Source organism: Sinohyriopsis cumingii, chromosome 5 (genome assembly GCF_028554795.1).
Source record: "Sinohyriopsis cumingii isolate HCF-2022 chromosome 5, ASM2855479v2, whole genome shotgun sequence".
NCBI classification, from domain to species: Eukaryota; Metazoa; Mollusca; class Bivalvia; order Unionida; family Unionidae; genus Sinohyriopsis; species Sinohyriopsis cumingii.
Window position 1 is genome coordinate 71,026,918 of NC_142965.1, and position 19,074 is coordinate 71,045,991.

Genomic DNA, 19,074 nt, shown 5'->3' on the forward strand with positions numbered 1-19,074 from the left:
TTTCACAATAAAACTATGGTAAGATGGATTTCACAATATGCACTAAATTTATTTCCGAGTCAGTAGTAAGAAATATTTTTTGTGTGTACATTGAATCAAAGGTATTTTTTTCATATGTTGAAAATTTATTTACCATATCTACTTGTGTTTAATTTGGATCTAACTGCAAACAGCAGAACCAGATCTACTGTCACATAATGCACTGGCAGATCAGGGTCTGTTTTGTTTGTTCTACTGATTACTCTTAATAAACTGCAAAGACCCAGATATGGTCCATAATACAATGGCAGATCTGGGTCTGTGCAGTTTGATCCAACTTATACACCGGTATTTATGTACCAGTGGGAGTTGTAGGTTGTGTCATTTCTTAAGACACCATCTGAAATGAAGATATGGTGTTGTGGTTCAACAATATTATAAAAAATTGTGTGCCGACTTCTGGGTCTTGAAAAAATTGTACAGCGTATGATCAGTTCTCAGAGTAAACAACACAGTTGTTGTTGAGTTTAATTATAGTGGCATGTGCACAATTGTCCATGTGACACTTTTTTCTGACTGCACCACAGCCTGCTGGTTGTTTTTGGGGAAGGGAATGGTGCCACCTCCCCCAGGCTTTTATGGGTTCAAGGAACCCTGATAGTTTGGTCTCAATCTGTGGGTCCATACAGGTCCCTTACAGTTGAATGGTTGGCTGTCATTTGTGGGAAGGAGAGCTCGGGAACGGTCCTGGTTGCTTCACTTCGCTGGTTTCTTGTTGCATTTGCCTGGTGTTTCTTGCATTTTTGTTGTTGTTGGTCAAAATGTTCTAACAAGGGGGGGGGGTGTTCTATGCTGTTTATAGAGTTTGCTAGTAGAAATCATGTATGAAGAGAGATTTTCAAGGTTATTATGGTATTACTAGTCTAGGTGTTTAGGGTGTGCTTCCTACGTTATGTATTTATAAGTTTTTATATATTGCCTCTTTGTTATTTATTTATTAATGTTTTTAGAGATTGAATGTTATTTATACTTAATTAGCAAATTGTTATAATTGGGAAATCAATATGATTTTGAAATATTTTTCATTGGAACAGGTGCCTATTATCACCCCTGAGGACCCCCACCTCAATATCACTGTAGCATTCAATGAACTTTACTACGATGCTATTGAATAATGTCTTTCTCTTTTGCAGATATGGCGAATATTCACATCTAAACTTGCCTTCCTGGACCTGAAGGATTTGTTTATTTGTTCACTGCTAATATATTACTTTCGTGTGTTTGAGAGACGGTTTGGATCAAGGAAATACGCTGTGAGTTGTCTGCTGTTTTTATGGCATCATCATATATGGGGTTTCAGAGTTACATTGTGTTCTCCCTCTTGAATGTTCCCCCCCACCCCACCCCCCGACCAGTGGCCATCCTCTTTTTATGGCCATAATTCCTAAGCACTGACAAGTTTGTGTTCAGAAGCACCCCTCAAGAATTTCCACCCCTCTAACGTGACCAGCAGACAGCATACTAGTACAGTAGTCCCCCTCTTATAAGGCCACCCCTAATGCAGCAGGGAAGTGGCCTTATAATGCGGGTGGCCTTTCTCGAGGGGGATGACAAATGCGAATAGTAAATACATATGAAAAAAGTCACAAGTACATTTAATTTTAAATATTTAATATTTTAATTAAAAAATCACATGCATGATGTAAAATAAATGTAAAACAAACTTTGTCATCATTTGCAAAAGAATGCTATGAATAACCATTGATAGTTTTAAAACTGTCTCTTTAATTATGTTACAGTTCACATCATGTCACTTTGTTGGTAACAGTCTAAAAAACAAACCAGTCTCATCACATTAAAAATATCCTTGCTGTCATATCCCCTGCATATATCGTTTAGTCTTTTGTTCCAATCTTCGACAACTTCATTATTAACATCAGCTGATTCGCCGCTAATGACAGAACACTTGATATTGTGTCACACTTAAAATCTGTGCAACTATCCATTACTTGCGGTAAAGTCGTCACATCCCAGTTCAACTGACAAAATTTTTGCTTTTTCTTGTCTTTCAAATCAGGATACAAACGTCTCTTTCACCTTTCCACTTCTGAAGAATTGTTTCATTATCTTTCACGATATTGTTTATCTGAGTCTTCCCCACGTTAGTTTTCTGCAAGGATCCTCGACGACCCCCCCCATCAGTTGAATTACTTTCACGTTCTCCTCTAAACTGAGAATTTTTATTTTCCTCGATGACATGTTGATCTTTTTACAGTAAGCTATTCATGTTGCCAACTACAATACTGATAAAACAATTTTGTATGTTTCTAAACAAATTGCTGTGTGTTTTTAAAGGAAGTGATCTTGTCACGTGATTTGTTAGTCGCAGTCTGGTACCCTATTGTTTTTATACATTTCTTGAAACTAGGTGAGAGAAGCCAAAACGGCTTCGATATGTACCATTAACATCACGCAGATTTGACCTCGCAGCCACTAGGATTCGTAATTTTGACAATTATTGTCAGTAGTAATAGCCACTGATTACCAAAGTGAACAAGCTCAACATCTTACTAAGGGAAGCCATAAAGGCTATTAAACCATTTTCCTGCTGACTTGGGTATTGTACATCGATACTGCCACTTCTCAGCTGTTACTACTGTTCAATAATTGTATTCTTAACAGTTATCAGAGTGACTAAACCGGACATCTTATGATAACACAGCAGTAAGGCTAATTGGATTACATGTACGTACCCTTTTGTATGGATTAAAATTTGAGTCTTTCTCGGTTTTTATGGAATAAATTTGGCTTCTCGTGAGGCGTAAATGATATAATATTAACCTTAGTGGTAAATGTACTTTACTCAACACTTCTTTCAGTAACGAAAACCTGACATCGGGAAACAGAAATCGGATTACTTTAACACACGTTATGAATACAATACTGGTTCTGGATACATATTCAAATAAAATGCGGCCGCTTGTGAGGGGTAAATTTTATGATTTTGCACTAATATGCTGGTCGCGTTAGCCGGGTGGCCTTTCGCGAGGGGTACTTTTGAACACAAACTCGTCTGTGCCAACAGATTCTGGCCGTAAGGAGCAGGTGGCCGCTGGTCAGGGGGGCCGTTCAAGAGGGGGACTACTGTACAGAAATGTAAAATGTCCCACTCACAAGCAGCCACATTTTATTTTAAATGTGTCCTGAACCAATAACTACTTCATGTGGTAAGGCAAGCAATCTGATTATCTCTACTGATACCTGTCTCCCAATGTCAGGTTTCAGTTACTGAAAGAAGTGTTGGCTAAAATACGTATAGCACTAAGATTAATATTATATCATTATCTATAAAAGCCAATGTTTACAGGAAATGGGCCCAAAATTGTTGTGAGTTTTGGGCTTCACATCTGTCAAGTTTTTGTCTTTGACGATTACAACAGGATGTATTTATCAAGATGACAACAGGGTCAGCATAGGCTAAATATCGATTAATACACAGAGAAATTAACCTTGAACGAAATAGAGTACCAGACAAAGACTGAAAAATCACTTGAAAGTTCTGTCTGCATGATTCAGTTGCATTACTGTACAATTAACAGCTTAGGAATAAATCATTACAAAACTATAACATGTCATCACATACACAGAGACTAATTACTTTAGAAGAAAGTTCAAGTTATTTGACTTGATGACATTAATGGTTGAGGGGGGACTTGCCGAACAATTTTATATTGAAAGGACTCAAATAAACATCATAGCAGATAAGAAGGTTATTCAGCACGAGCGGGAAAATGGACCAAATGGAAAGAAAATTATGTATGTACCAAGATTTAAATAATGTTTTTGAATGGTTTCACAGTATGCATGACAACAATACCAGACTCGCATTTCATGCTTAAATCAAGAATGATAATTATTAATGTATGTTCAATCGGAATAAATCTTTTCTTAAGACGAGAAGATCTGTTTAATAATTTATGTTACTTTTAAATGAAGATATTAATGCTTTGAAGTATGTAGCTTTTTACTTCATACATCACATATACTTTCACAAAAAGTTTAATCCCCTTCTGGAAAGGCCACCGGTCTTGTAAGGCCACTTTTCTGGTGCAAAAGGGGTGGCCATATAAAAAGGGAACCACTGTAATTGTTTCTCAAGTTAAAATAACATATGCAAGACAAGCAATATTTGTCAGCTGCATGAATAGTATCCACTTTGGTTCCAGTTTCTATTTCACCCTATGTACCAACATGGATGCCAATCATAATTTTGTGTTTTTGCAACTGTGTTTTCAGTCTCTCATCCATAAATGGCCATTGGGGACAAAAAGAAAGGATGTTCAAGATTAATTTCATTATGCTCCATGATGGTTTCAATCGAATATGGAACTGCTTACCTTTTGCATGTGAAGTAACTCAAATTTTTCAAACAATTAAATTTGTAAAAATATAAATATGTGTGCATAGTATCAAGACATTTTGCAGCATTTTTTTTTACATTAGAATTTATTATGGAGTTGAAATTGCTGAAAAAATGAACAGCTTTGTCTACTTTCTAGTAATGATCTATTCTGCTCACTGTTCAGTTTTCCTGCAAGTAAATTTAATAAAATTGTAATCACCTTTGACATCCTTGACGGATTTGTTCATATTTTTCATGGTCTTAAATGACTTAAAAACTTCCCACATTTCATACACTTATATATAGGAGGTATAATAAATATTGCAGACAGAAAAATTGAATGAAAAGTAAGTTTTAAAATTATAATGTAAAGTTTAGTATATTTCTATAAGTAACTTTACTTGGCAAAGAATTTTTTCATCAGAAAATTTTCATTGAAAACATATGTGACTTTATAGAATATTTCCTGTTTTTTATAATGTTTATAAATTTGAAAATTATTGGCAAAACTTTTTCTGTAAACAAGATTGACCTAAGTCACTACATACTGACATTAAAACAATTCCTGATCTACCTGATTATTCCAGATCTACCTGATTATTCCAGATCTACCTGATTATTCCAGATCTACCTGTCTAATTGGGGTTCAATATGAAATGGGTTAATGGTTACTTTGTTAAATCTCCACTATATAGTGAATTCTCCCATCTTTTTCAAATCGATGGTGAAGTTCTTCCTTAATTTTCAGTTCTAGTATCGGGTACATTGAATGTATTACTGGTCTGAAGGCACTGTAAGGTACCATTAATTATTAATTTTTGTGGGCTGCAAATTTTCATGAATTAAGTGGTTGCTACAGACCATGAATTTAAAGATAAAGTGAATAATAATCCTTCTGTGCAAACTACCATATTTATTCTTCTCATGGGTTGGTGGTTCTTTCTGGGGTTTTCCCCGGGTTCTTCCTCCACCATGAATACTGGCCGTTATGTATAGCCTATCATGTGCTGAAAAATGGCATTAAACACTACAACAACAACAACAACCATATTTATTCTTATAAGTTGTGTCCAACTGCAAACTGCAAGGTCCAAGATGTGCTGTTGAAAAATGTGCTGGCAGATAAAAGTCTATGGTTTTGTTAGGAGTAATCAGTAGGAAAATAAAACAGACCGTGATCTGCCTTTGCATTGTGTGTTGGCACACCAGTCTGTGTTCTTTTTAGTTGGACTTGACTGATAAACAAGTATATATGGCGCATGGCCTCTTACTTGATGCATGAATTTTGGCACTGATAAAAATGTCATTTTTACAGAAACAAAAAAATTATACCTGCAAATAATGTATAAATTCACATATATGTGAAGCCTAAGTACATGTACTGACAAGACAATTGCTATCATTCTTTTGGGGAAAAAGGTGAGTTGCAGATGATTATTTTTGTTGATAAACAGGGGTTCGTCCACTTACCATAAAAACATCTTGGAATCAAAAAGTGTTCTCATTCTTTGAACTGTATGAATTAAATAGAAAGTGCAGATATTGTGATGTTACTATTGCGAAACAGGCCATGCAGAATGGTTGTGAATTATAAGATAAAGGACCGCTGTGGTGGCCTAGTGGTTAGAGTGTCCGCCTCAGATGCAGGATGTCTTGGGTTCGATCCCCAGTTGAGACATACCAAAGACTTACAAAAATGGTACTAACAGCTGCCTCGCTTGGTACTCAGCATTAATGGGTTTGTGTTAGGACTGGTTGACCTGGTGTCAGGATAATGTGACTGGGTGAGACGTCATGCTACATGTCTATGGCATGATGCCCCAGTGCTGGACATCACTATAAATTGTCACACTGCAGCCATCTTAGCGATATGACTCAAAAAGTGATAAAGCTGCGTTAAAAATCCAAATCACACACATAATATAAAGTGTGGTGTCGTCTGTTACTGTTGCTTAACAGGCCATCCAGAATGGTTGTGAATTATAAGATAAATATGTTATGTCATCTTGCCCTTTCTTATTGCATCTTAAATGCTTCCTGAATTAATTTTCATAACTTTTTATTGGTTATAGATTTTCTTTGGCTTACCTTTGTGCATGGTCAAGTCTTCTATGACAAGATAACAGACAAGAAAATACTGCAAATATAATTCAGTTTAAAAGTTTATTTTGTCTCTCTTCCAGTCCTGTCTTCTGGCAACATGTACAGTGAGTACTGCTTTAGAATATCTGGTGATCTTCATTTGTCGAACATGGGAAATACCACTAAGGCCATTTCCATCAGGGCCGTAAGTATATCATGTATGCTCATTCATAGAAAATATTTAAACTTTTTTTTTTAACAGGGAGCATAAGTTTTTCAACAGACTAAAGTTCATCAGTATTAATGTCACCCTGACCACTAGACACATCCACGATTAATCTACTGATCATAAGTGCAGATTATATGTATTCCAGTCCCAAGAAAGACTGTTTTAATTTGTAGAAATGGGCAACACATGTTGCATTATCACAATGAATAAACACTACTTCCTCAATAATTTCAGATTTGTATTTTATAACACTAGAGTAAGCAGTCACATCAGGTTATAGGTAAATAAAAATAATATTTTAATTGTGAAATAGTTTTGCTGAATTCTTTTGTCCATATGTTTTAGAAGTCATCATTTAGGAGAATGTAATAGTCACCCAATTGTTCCTTAAATAAATTTTAAAAAATCATTCTTGGAAATTCATATAAAAGAAACTTTCAGATTTACAGAGGAATTCTGAAATTTTGAAATTATCTGTTAAAACAAAACAAACTTGAAACAAAAATGGGGATTATGATTACTTTCCTCTGTCTTCTTGAAAATTGAAAATTGCTAATGTTAGAAAATTGTTTTAAAAAATTATTTAAAATGTCAGCTTATTAATGCAAATAATTGATGAGAATAAATAACAGCTTGCTTTCATGCCGCTAACATAAGCTGATAAATCAACATCTTGTTAGCAGAGCAAAGTACATTGCACAAATGCAAGGTGAGCACCAACATTGTCATCATTGATAATGACAACTATTTGCTCATTAAAACATCTCATCATATGTGATAAATCACATTGATTGCTGATAATAAATGTATTTCATACTAAGTTTTGGTCATGAAGTATCTTTGGCACATTAGTACTTTGATGACTTCTTGGAACACAAGAAATTTTCTTATTTGACACATGTATATAGAATGATAGCTAATGGATATTTATAAATTATTAAGTTAATAAAGTACCAAATTGAACATCTCTTGTCATGCTAAATTTGTACTGAATAGAAACTTCATATTTGTAATTTGTTGATTATGAATGAGGTGTTAATATCATGCATTTGTTACCTGGTGCCTTTATTACACTTATGCTACTTAGTGGTTATGAATGAGGTGTGATTATCATGCATTTGGTACCTTTGTTATGCCTTTGTTTAAACCACCATTGTTTTCCTAGCTTCAACATGTTTGGTGATAAAAACATTATAATGGAGCTAAAAAAAATTCACTGGCGCAACACAGTCAAATGCTATAACCAGTTAACTACCATAACAAAGGGTTGTTATAACAAGGCCTTTTGGAATTTATAGTAATTAGGAATATGGCAGGAAAAATTGAACGTGAACAGTCTAACAGAAAATTTTCTCTCCAAGAACATGTTAAACAATTTTTACTGTATGTTCATGATGATTTGTGCAAGTTCTTTTTGATTAATCAAATTGTAGCAGTGTTTTTTTGCAGTGTCTGTTAAAGCTTTGTAAAAAGGTATTAATGTTTTTCAATCTACATTGATTTAAGGGATATCACGGCAGCTTGATTAATATAGAGGTTATACTTCTTGGTTTGATGAGACTGTTCCCGTGATTAGAGCGCCCACCTCAGATGCGGGAGGTCGTGGGTTCGATCCCCAACCTAGTCATAGACGAATAATTACAAAAATGGTACTAACAGTTGCCTTGCTTGGCACTCAGCATTAAAAGGTTTGTGTTAGGACTGGTCGGCCTGGTGTCAGGATAATGTGACTGTGTGGGATATCATGCTACATGTCTGTGACATGATGTCCCAGTGCTATTCATTACTATAAACTGCCACACTGCAGACATCGTAGTGGTGTTAAAGCTACGTTAAAAATCCAAATCACACACACACTTGTGGGGTTTAATGTAATAATTGGCAGTAACAAATCTGACTGCTCACCTTTGGATTTTTTCAAGTTCAATCTGTAATACTTGGGAGTTGGATACAAAATGGATATGTTGTTGATGTTATAGTGTTTAACGCCATTTTTCAGCACAAGATAGGCTATACATGGCAGCCATTATTAATAGTGGAGGAAGAACCCAAGAAAACCCTGGAAAGAACCACCGACCCACGAGAAGCTACCTGCAAGTTTTCTCACATAACCACATTGGCTGAGCCCGAGACTCGAAACCCACACAGACAGAGGTGAGATGGCAGTGATCCGTGACAGACAGTGCTTTAGGCCACTCGGGGCCTCAGATGGATATGTACATTCCAGACTAAATCTAAATTAACCTAGGAAAGCATATTCCTTTACATTTTGTGTGCAGGATGATAAGTTAAATCTTAATTGGTCCAAAGTATCGTTTGCTTTTGATTCATAATTCTTCAATGAAGGTTCCAATTCAGGCTGTTAGCAATGGTGAAACCTAAATATTTTTATTGGGTTGAGATTTTCTACAGTTCTACAAAGGATATGACATATTAATTTTAAAAGATTTGCTTGCTTCCCATTTGCATTGGGGACAGGGGGAGGGGCTTAGCAGGGATATTCCTGGCTTTTAAAAGTTGTTGCCAAAAAAAATTGCCAACCTCAATATTTTGTTGCCAGTTTTATAAAAATGTCACCAGTGCAAGTAGTGAATATTTTAACAAGTCTATAAATGTAATAGGCATTGAAAATTGAAAAAGATGGGATAGTTCCTACTTTATTGACAACAAGCAATACAGCCATAATATTACAAAATAAATCATTACATGACTGTTTTGCGCTACTTCCATGGTCTTTGCATCCTGCATCACTTTTAGTGAATGGGTATGATTGTTGTCACCTGAAAAAATGCATTATCAAATGTAAAATATCTACTTTGCTGACATCTACAGTCTCTCTCTCATTTTTTAAATTGAAACATCAGGTATTAATCAAATCTATATTATGTATATATTTCCCAAATAATAGTTTTGTAAGAAACTTTATTTACATAATGACATTTTTATACTAAAACCCTATTATTGTACCTTGCAATGTAAAATAACTGATGTATAATGCAACCGTTGATTTCATGGCATTCAGGAATTAACTGCTTCCCCCCCCCCCTTATAACTAGCTTCAAAAGTACTTTGCCATCAACAAGGTTTCATAAATTTAATTTTGCTGTACTTTACACACTTTGCTTCATAATCCCAAGAATGATCACTGAATGCTGTAGATTTTTTTCTTGACAAGTAAACAATGATATCCATTCCCACCAATGAAACTTACACGAGTCAACACCTGGCATTAATGTACCATATATATTTAAGCATTAATTACCATCATTAAAATAAAAGAAGGACTGAAGAAACATGCAGATCATATCTGCCCCCAAAAACTAATTCGGAATAAATATGTTATTTAGTAAGAAGCGTTATATGCATATAAGATTTGATATAAAATGTGAGAAATAGTTATCACATGTATGGTAGCATGGGACCACATTTGAACTGTTAATGTAAATTCACATTCATTTTAGGCATTGTTTGTTATAGCAAAAAAGGACATTGTTTTTATTTCTCAATCAAGTGCTAGTGCATTCACTCACTGTAGAACAGGTGTTTTTTTTAAAAAGTATGTCGAAGAGGCTTGAGTCTAACCTTTAGCTGTTGTGCAGCCTGGGTACAGCTAACCATAATGTGAAATTTTCACATGTATTAGACCCGAAAAATTGGTGAATAATTTAGTGCAAACAATGCTTAAATATGCCGGAAAAAAAAACTTCCAATGGTAGGCCCTATCTGCGTGTATTCTGATTCAATCTCTCAACTTGGTTTTTTGAAAAGATTTATTTTTTGCATGACATGCTAGAATAACTGTACGGTATTAACTAAATTTATTCAACAACTATTTGAATTCTTTGGAAATCTTTCTGTACATTTGAAACTTCAACACAGAAGGGTCATTTTTCTTTGGAATGTATGGAACTATTGGAATTGAAAGGACTTTTAGGAAATAGGAATTCATTCACCATACTGTAAATTAATTTAATTCTTTCACTCCTGTATTGTGAGAAATAAATTATTTCCAATTATGCAAATCTTGTTTGTTTTGTTATTTCTTGTTGCATAGTTTAAATCCCTGGAGTTGTAACACGGGATTGATGGCAAAAGAAAAAGATCATTGAGCAAAATTTACTTACCCCACCTGGATTCATGTTTGGTGACATGCTCCTTCTTCAAAATATCACAACAAGTTGTAAATGAATTGATGACTTGTGCCTTGATACATTTATCACAGAACATCTGCTTTAACTTTGTATCATATCTCAGCCATGGACGCCCAAGTTTCCAGCTGTACAGAAATTTTCTGTAACTTTTGACCCATTCATCATGATGTGGTGTTACACTTGAAGCATTACTACCATCACTACATGTAGATGATGTTGGACTGTCAGGTATAACATCAGGTTCAGTGACCGTGGTGTCTGATGAATTTGCACTAAATCCAAATGCTGTTGATTTCGTTAACTTACTCTTAGAATGAGATGATGAACACGCGACTGTAAACTTTTGTTTACCAATGATAAAGTTGCACTGTTGACAGTATATAATTTTGTTTTGAGATTTTTTTCAGTTTGCTTTGTATTTATGCACAATAATCGGTACTTCAAAGGTAATCTGTTTTCTCTGAAGTTTCAGCAAATCTTTTTTATTGGTTCATTTTTAAAAAAACAGAAGGATTAGCCATCATTCAATTAATTGTAGCAGTTTCTGTTTGTGTCTTCAGGCATTGGTTGATTGTAGGTATAGTCCAGTAGCATGACTGTGTGTATCACAGCATACAGTACTCAGGCCAGATGTCAACATAAGTGGATTATGATATAGCAATGCACTGTAAAGATGGGTTTGTCAATACGAACAAAGGATTTGATTATGTAACAGATTCCAGTGCATTGTGCATCCAAGCTTTTGGCTTCCTTTCATGGTCCTTTTGAAATCCATGATTGTATGTACAAATTAAATAGCCAAAAAGGTTGTTGCCAAAAAAAATCGCCAGATGGCATATTTTGTAGTCAGTAAGGGACAAAAATAGCAATTTGCAACATTGGTGAAGCGCAGGATGAGAATGCCCATTAAAAATTAAAAACCAGATTCCAGTTGAAAAAACATAAAAATTATTCACCTATATAGTTAATTATTGTATTCGAAATGATAATACAAATTACTGTTGAAACTGATAGAAAAGTATTTTACTTATTTCTTACTCCAGAACTTGTGACCACTATAACAGGTTACTAAAAGTAACTGGTGGAAAGATAGCTGACGTAACATAGGAATTTGTAGGTTGATATTTTCTCCACTTGTAGAAAAATTCAGGTAGTAAAAAGAAGTTAAATTTGAGGCCTGGCTAGAGAAATCAGATCATATGCTGATTATACTTTGTGGTTTGTTTTTATTGCTGACTGTTGTAAATGTAATCATTGATCACAATCATCTATAATCTATTTCTGATTTGTAAGTACCATCTATACTAGCTTATAAGTCAAGTCCAACTGCAAAACTGTACCGACCCAGATCTGCTGTCACGTCATGTGCTGCTAGATATGGGTCAATGTAGTTTCTTAGGAATCATCAGTAGAAACGTGCAACATAGTCCCTGGTCTGCTGATGCATTATAAGCAAGAATATACAGCAATCAAAAGTAACTGGTAATCTGATTTTTTTATAAAAATTACAAGTAATTGTAATTTAGTTACAGTAAAAATATCATATGCTTGAGATTACTTACTGATAAAGATATGCTTTCATTTCCTGAACTTGAACTTGTTGCATGTAAAATGAAAAGAATGCATTTTTTTGCCATATTGTGTGTTTTTCTTTAAATTATAAATCACCTCCAGTTGTAAATACAAAGATAATATTATACAGTGTTAAATACATAAATCAAAACATAATTTGAGATTAAGGGATTAATCTTTGTGTACTTATACAGCATGGATAGAAGTTGTGTCACATATTGACAGTACTGTCTTCACTGTCAAGGTCACAACTCAACATTTGGTTTCTCTCTATCAAATTCATTTCCTGATCACATTAACATTATTGGGCTCAGGAAAAACCATTTATTCTCTAGTCCTGACCAGGTAAAAATTGCCTTGCTGAAGGAAATTTAGCTACTTTATACTCATCCATGGAAGACCACTCTGGTGGCCTAGTGGTTAGAGCATCTGCCTCAGATGCGGGAGGTCATGGGTTCAATCCCCGGCTGAGTCGTACCAAAGACTTACAAAAAATGGTACTTACATCTGCCTCACTTGGCGCTCAGCATTAAGAGGTTTGTGTTCGGATTGGAAAGGATATTGTGACTGGGTGGGACATCATGCTTCATGTCTGTGGCATAATGCCCTAGTGCTAGACATCACAATAAACTGCCACACTGCAGACATCATAGTGATTTGACTGATTTTTTTAAAAATCTACATTAAAAATTTAAATCACACACACACACACTCATCCTTGGACTGCATTGATGCACCCTGAGTTAAATTCAATTAAACATTGCTCAACATCTATATTGTGGGTCAGTTATCACTTTTGCCTACTTGTTGCTCGAGAATATTTTGCAAAGAAAGCCAACTTTACTTTTTATTCAGTCCAACTCTGCTCTTTATTCAGGTACCTGATGCAAACTTTATATTGAAATATAAATCATGAAAATACTGTTACGAGTGAAGACGGTTTCATAACCTCACACCTTAAATAAATATTTAAGAAGACATTGTTTGTATTCTGTTGTTGTTGTTGTGGGGTTTAACGCCATTTTTCAGCACACGATAGGCTATATATGGCGGCCAGTATTAATGGTGGTGGAAGAACCCGGGAAAACCCTGGAAAGAACCACCGACCCACGAGAAGCTACTGGCATGCTTTCTCACATATCTACATTGGCTGAATCTGAGACTCGAACTGGCGCAGACAGAGGTGAGATGGCAGTGATCTGTAACGGCGAACGCTTTAGACCACTCGGCCACTCGGGGCCCCGTTTGTATTCTAAATTAAGAATCTCAATTCTAAACCAAGCCTTGATTTCTTAACAATATTTGGGTTTACAGTTGCTCTTGTAGGCAATCAAGACATATTAATGTGGAGTACTTGTTCTTTTCAATGATCTATGTCACATCTTAATAAATCAGACATGATTAGAGCCTAAGAATGTCAAAGATTTATTATATTTTGTCACTTCATGTCACTGGAATTTTCAAGGCAACAGCTTTATTGACACATTGTCAAAGAAAAGTGAAGATACCAGCTGATATTTCTATAGAAATGTAATTTCTTTTCACAAGAAAAATTGTGCTAACTTACATTCAAAAGAAGCATTTTAAGCATCTCAGTTGGTTCACACCAAGTTCCATACAATGCACGCTGTTGTAATCTATTTAGAAAGCACATATGTTGAGATGAGAGCTGGTTGGTCTTAATTTAAGTGAGGCCATAAAGTAACAAACTTCCATCACTTTTGGCAAATGAGAAACTGGGTTTGGTAGACACACGGACTAGTTCCTAGAAATGGAAGTTTCAGCTTAATTTGATAACTGAGTTCAAAAGATAAAAAGTCTTTGGAAGTAGCCATGTATTAGAAATCTTTGAAACACTTTGTATTTACTTCTATCTAGAGGGGGCATGTATTAGAAAGGTTTGAAACTCTTTGTATTTACATGTATTTAGAGGGGCCATGTATTAGAAAGGTTTGAAACTCTTTGTATTTACATGTATTTAGAGGGGCCATGTATTAGAAAGGTTTGAAACTCTTTGTATTTACATGTATCTAGAGGGGCCATGTATTAGAAAAGTTTGAAACTCTTTGTATTTACATGTATCTAGAGGGGCCATGTATTAGAAAGGTTTGAAACTCTTTGTATTTACATGTATTTAGAGGGGCCATGTATTAGAAAGGTTTGAAACTCTTTGTATTTACATGTATTTAGAGGGGCCATGTATTAGAAAGGTTTGAAACTCTTTGTATTTACATGTAGCTAAAGGGGCCATGTTTTAGAAAGGTTTGAAACACTTTGTATTTACATGTATCTAGAGGTGCCATGTTTTAGAAAGGTTTGAAACTCTTTTTATTAACTTGGAACATAATATTTTCATGGTTTTGGCCCATTTTAATATAAAGCTTGAATTTGGATGCCTGTGGTTTTCTGTTAAGTAGTGCAGTGGGTACGTTTACTGTGTTGAGTGAAATAATGACCGTGATGAAATAATGACCATGACGAGTATTTGGAAAATTGTTTCTCTAACCCATGCATTAAGATTGCTCTCTCCTACCTCTGACTCCAGTCCACATCTCTCCATTGATGTAACATATAGATGAATGGAAGCAACCTGTCGGTGTTACTTCCCTTTGTTCCTGCTCATCCTGCTAGGAGGCTATCCTTATGTTACCATATTTCATCTGTTGCTTACAAATGTAATCAAGACATCCTGCAGTCCATTTGACCATTCACATTTTCTTTCTAGTAGTTTAATAACTGAAAACATTTTTTTATACAACATTTGTGTGATTTTCCAGTGATTTTATTTGTACATGTATTTTTTATTTATTTTTTGTTCATTATTATGACTTTGATTGGTAACACATAAAATTCATAGTGGAATTGCTTTGTGCTGTTTTATCTTAATTTACTGCACTTCATTAGGATAACTTGGTAAAATGACTTGGGGCCCTGAGTGGCCGAGTGGTCTAAAGCATTCTCCATTACAGATCACTTCCATCTCACCTCTGTCTGCGTGGGTTCGAGTCTCGGATTCGGCTAATGTGGGTATGTGAGAAAGGTTGCCAGTAGCTTCTCATGGGTCAGTGGTTATTTCGGGGGTTTTCCTGGTTTCTTCCTCCACCATTAATACTGGCCGCCATGTATAGCCTAACAGCAACAGTAAAATGACTTCAACATTTCAACTTGTTTGTCCTACACCAGTGGACTGTACATGCTACATAATGCATATTCATTGTTGACAGAAGATGCCTGGTCCAGTGCCTTGCAAAGGCAGCTCAAGGGTAAAGAAAAATGAGCATGATCAAAAACCGCCTTAGCATGAAATTTTAGGTCTTCAGAGTTTGTCGGGGGAAGTTGACTCCCATTGAAGATACCAATACAGCATTGGTGATGACTGCAGACCCAATCAATACCACAGCCAAGTATTGGAATTGTGAATGATCTATAATTTACAACTGGCATTATCATCGCAGATGTCACTGAGGGAATTTGGTGAAAATATAAATTCATATGCCACAGGATATAAGTCCATTTACCAGCATGATCATAGATTTGGAAATATTAACTCCAAACATGCAGGATTACCTTTCAACTTCGCTGGACAGCAAATCATTTACTGTCCATGCTATGCCATCCTAGCTGCTGACCAACTGGTCCAGCTGTCTGGATAATCCATCTGCTTAGTGGTCATGCTTCTGTCATCGTGGACTGAAGAGCTAGTTGGTCAGCTATGTCTTTCAACAGTACAGACAGTGAAGGCTTTTTACCTTAAGCTCAGCAGACCACACTAGTGACCAGCCACACATCTGGACAAAGCATTTCAGTAGTACACAGCAAACCAGTTTTATACTTGGATGGCTCCAACCAAACCAAACCCCTCACCCCAGACCGGCATTCCACTGCACCACTCTTGGTGCTTGATGGGATGTAATCACTGCTAATTGCATGTCTGACAAAATGTGACTGATTTCCATGAACCTGGGCATCACCTTGGCAATTTTGCTGGATTCACCTGTAAAACTTTCGACTGTAAGACAATAATTAGGTGCAAAATGTCACAGTGATACATCTCACACAAGTATAATCACAGTCTTAAACTAACTGAGAAGTTCATACTTTGTGAAGAGCAGCCATGCTCTTGTTGGGTGACACAGGTAATGGTTGGATGCTCAGAATTTTCTCTTCTTCTTGCTTATTCTCTTCATATTAATGTGATCAAGTAATGTATTTGACAGAGAAAACAAATGTTTTATTAAAAAATATTTTTCCTCATTCATGTCATTAAATTCCCTCCAACCTTTCCCTGGAATGCAAGCATCCTGTTAAAGGTTTCACTCAAGTTTAAACTGATTACATCAAGGATACTGATATCCACCAAGCATGAATAGAAGGGAATTAAAGAGTTGCTGCCCTTCATCTATATGTGTTATTTAGATGGACAGACATTTTTATGTCTTTCAGGGAGGGCTAGTTTCAGAGGTAGCTGAGAGTAATCCTAACGTTATGTGATTGGGTAAGTATTTAATGGAGAAACGTAATTTAATGCTTTTCGTCATGATTTCTTTTATCTCTGGAACTTTAAAGCAATTTGCAATTGTTATTTTAAAATATGTCATTTTAATTGAATTGATCCAGTTTGAAAGAATTGACTTTACATATGGTTTTTTATTGTAGGCTGAGCATGATTTACCCCCTGTTTGTCCTGTACTTTTGTGACATCCCTCGAGTGGCTTTGTCTCAGGTGTGGGGAATACCTTTCACAGGAAAATCAATTATCTACATATTAGGACTACAGGTAAGTGCAGTTTTCTGCATTACGATAATAGACTTTTAATAAACCTTGGATGCAAAGGAAGGGTAATCCCGAATGTTTTTCAGAGTTTTACATATTTGTCAAAGTAGCTGGCTGGCAGATTTGCTTTTTAATATGAACCCCAATATACCACATAGCATAAGTTTACTGCCTAATGTTTGAGCAGGAAAGTTTCAAAGATGTATTGTTTAATCATGAACACATCTGATTTGACTATACTGATATCTACCACAGTGATTGTAAAATGGGCCCTCACATCAGGGTTTTCACTTTTTGCTTGAAAACAAAAGTGGAGAGAAATATTCACCCAAATCTACTATCACCTCGTGTACCATTCACAATTCAAAGTATGTATGGTCACAATCTTTAAATAAATTATAACAAAATGACAAGTTTAATTTGTAATCTTTGGAAATCCCAAAAAGAAATTTTAATGTGTATTTAAATCATGTATTTTGAGACAGTTAAAAATATTTTGTGCAGGGTCTTTTTTAGTACACATGATAGCAGGATTCATGTAAATTTCTGAAAAATTGTGCCAAAAGGTCAACAAATGCATGCAAATCAAGCATTATGTTTTGGAGAAAATTAACCCGTATATCAAGATGGGGGGGTGATCTTATCCAAATTCTTCAGTTCTAAAATGACCCTGATTGCATGGTGTGTGATTTAGATTATTTTGTATTTTGTAGGCAGCAAGTACATCCCTGGAGTCATTCATTGTTGCTGTATGTGGAATTGTGAGTACCAGTTTAAACAGACAGACAGACAGACACGCATACAAATATGATTGGTCATATATAGTAAGGAGGTAACTATCTCAGTGGATAATGCAGCTGGAGTCAGGTGTCTCAAAAGTAACAGACTTTGGCCAGATAAAGAAATTTCAAGACAGTGATTAACAAGCTGCCATTTTTGAAAGACTTTTTATGCCTTTGTGTTGAAAAAATATTTCCATCATTTATTTTATTTTTATATATATATATATATATATATATATATATATATATATATATATATATATATAATTTCAGTGTTCTTGCAGAATTAGACACAGCAGTCCATGAACATATTGTAACAGATTATCTTGAATGTCGATATGACTGTAATGCTGGTTCATTATATATTGTTGGATTAATACCATTAATGTTTAAAAAAAATCATCTTGAACATGGATGGATATTTAATGAAGATCTGCATTGAGACTGTTTATTTCTATTTCTTAGACAACAATATATTTTGTGCATACAGGTTTATGCAGACATTTCCATACTAATGTAATACTGTAACTTGTTTGTTTTTTGTATTGTGTCATTTTTACTTAAATTATTACAGTCCACTTATTCAACACAAATAAGACGTGTTTGAAAGCTGGATTGATTTGTTTTTTAATTTTAAACAATACATTGGAAGAGCTTGCAATGATCTTGATCCTTCTACAAGATAAGACATTTTGCCTTTGCTGAGAAAAATGTGCCTCGTATGCATGACTGCTGTTTGGTTAGGAAACACCTGGCTGTTGATTTTGGAAAGCATGTGACTGATTATTTTAAGACTTTTAAATACAAAATTTCATGGAGGGAAATAGAAATGTTCTTTGAGATTCAGTGGATGCTATATAATGGGAACTGTTTGGTCAGATTTGACGGCACAGCTAAGTTTGGTCTCAGTCTTCATAGTGTTGTATCCAGAATCATGTTTTTAATGAACAGCATTATTATGAGTGAGAGCACACACACACACACACACACACACACACACACACACACACACACACACACACATATATATATATATATATATATATATATATATATATATATATATATATATATATATATATATATATATATTGAATTGTTGG

At 35.1% G+C, this 19,074-nt stretch overlaps 1 protein-coding gene across 1 annotated transcript in view; it reads left to right on the forward strand.

Annotated features, from left to right (window-relative positions):
* LOC149799403 (ubiquitin-associated domain-containing protein 2-like) overlaps positions 1-19,074 on the forward strand; it is a 55,566-nt gene that overhangs the window by 18,053 nt on the left and 18,439 nt on the right. The window contains exons 3-6 of the mRNA XM_089958741.1: positions 1,173-1,292; positions 6,565-6,668; positions 17,072-17,192; positions 17,903-17,950. Of these exons, the coding sequence (XP_089814867.1) occupies positions 1,173-1,292; positions 6,565-6,668; positions 17,072-17,192; positions 17,903-17,950 (393 nt within the window). The remainder of the gene's footprint in view (positions 1-1,172; positions 1,293-6,564; positions 6,669-17,071; positions 17,193-17,902; positions 17,951-19,074) is intronic.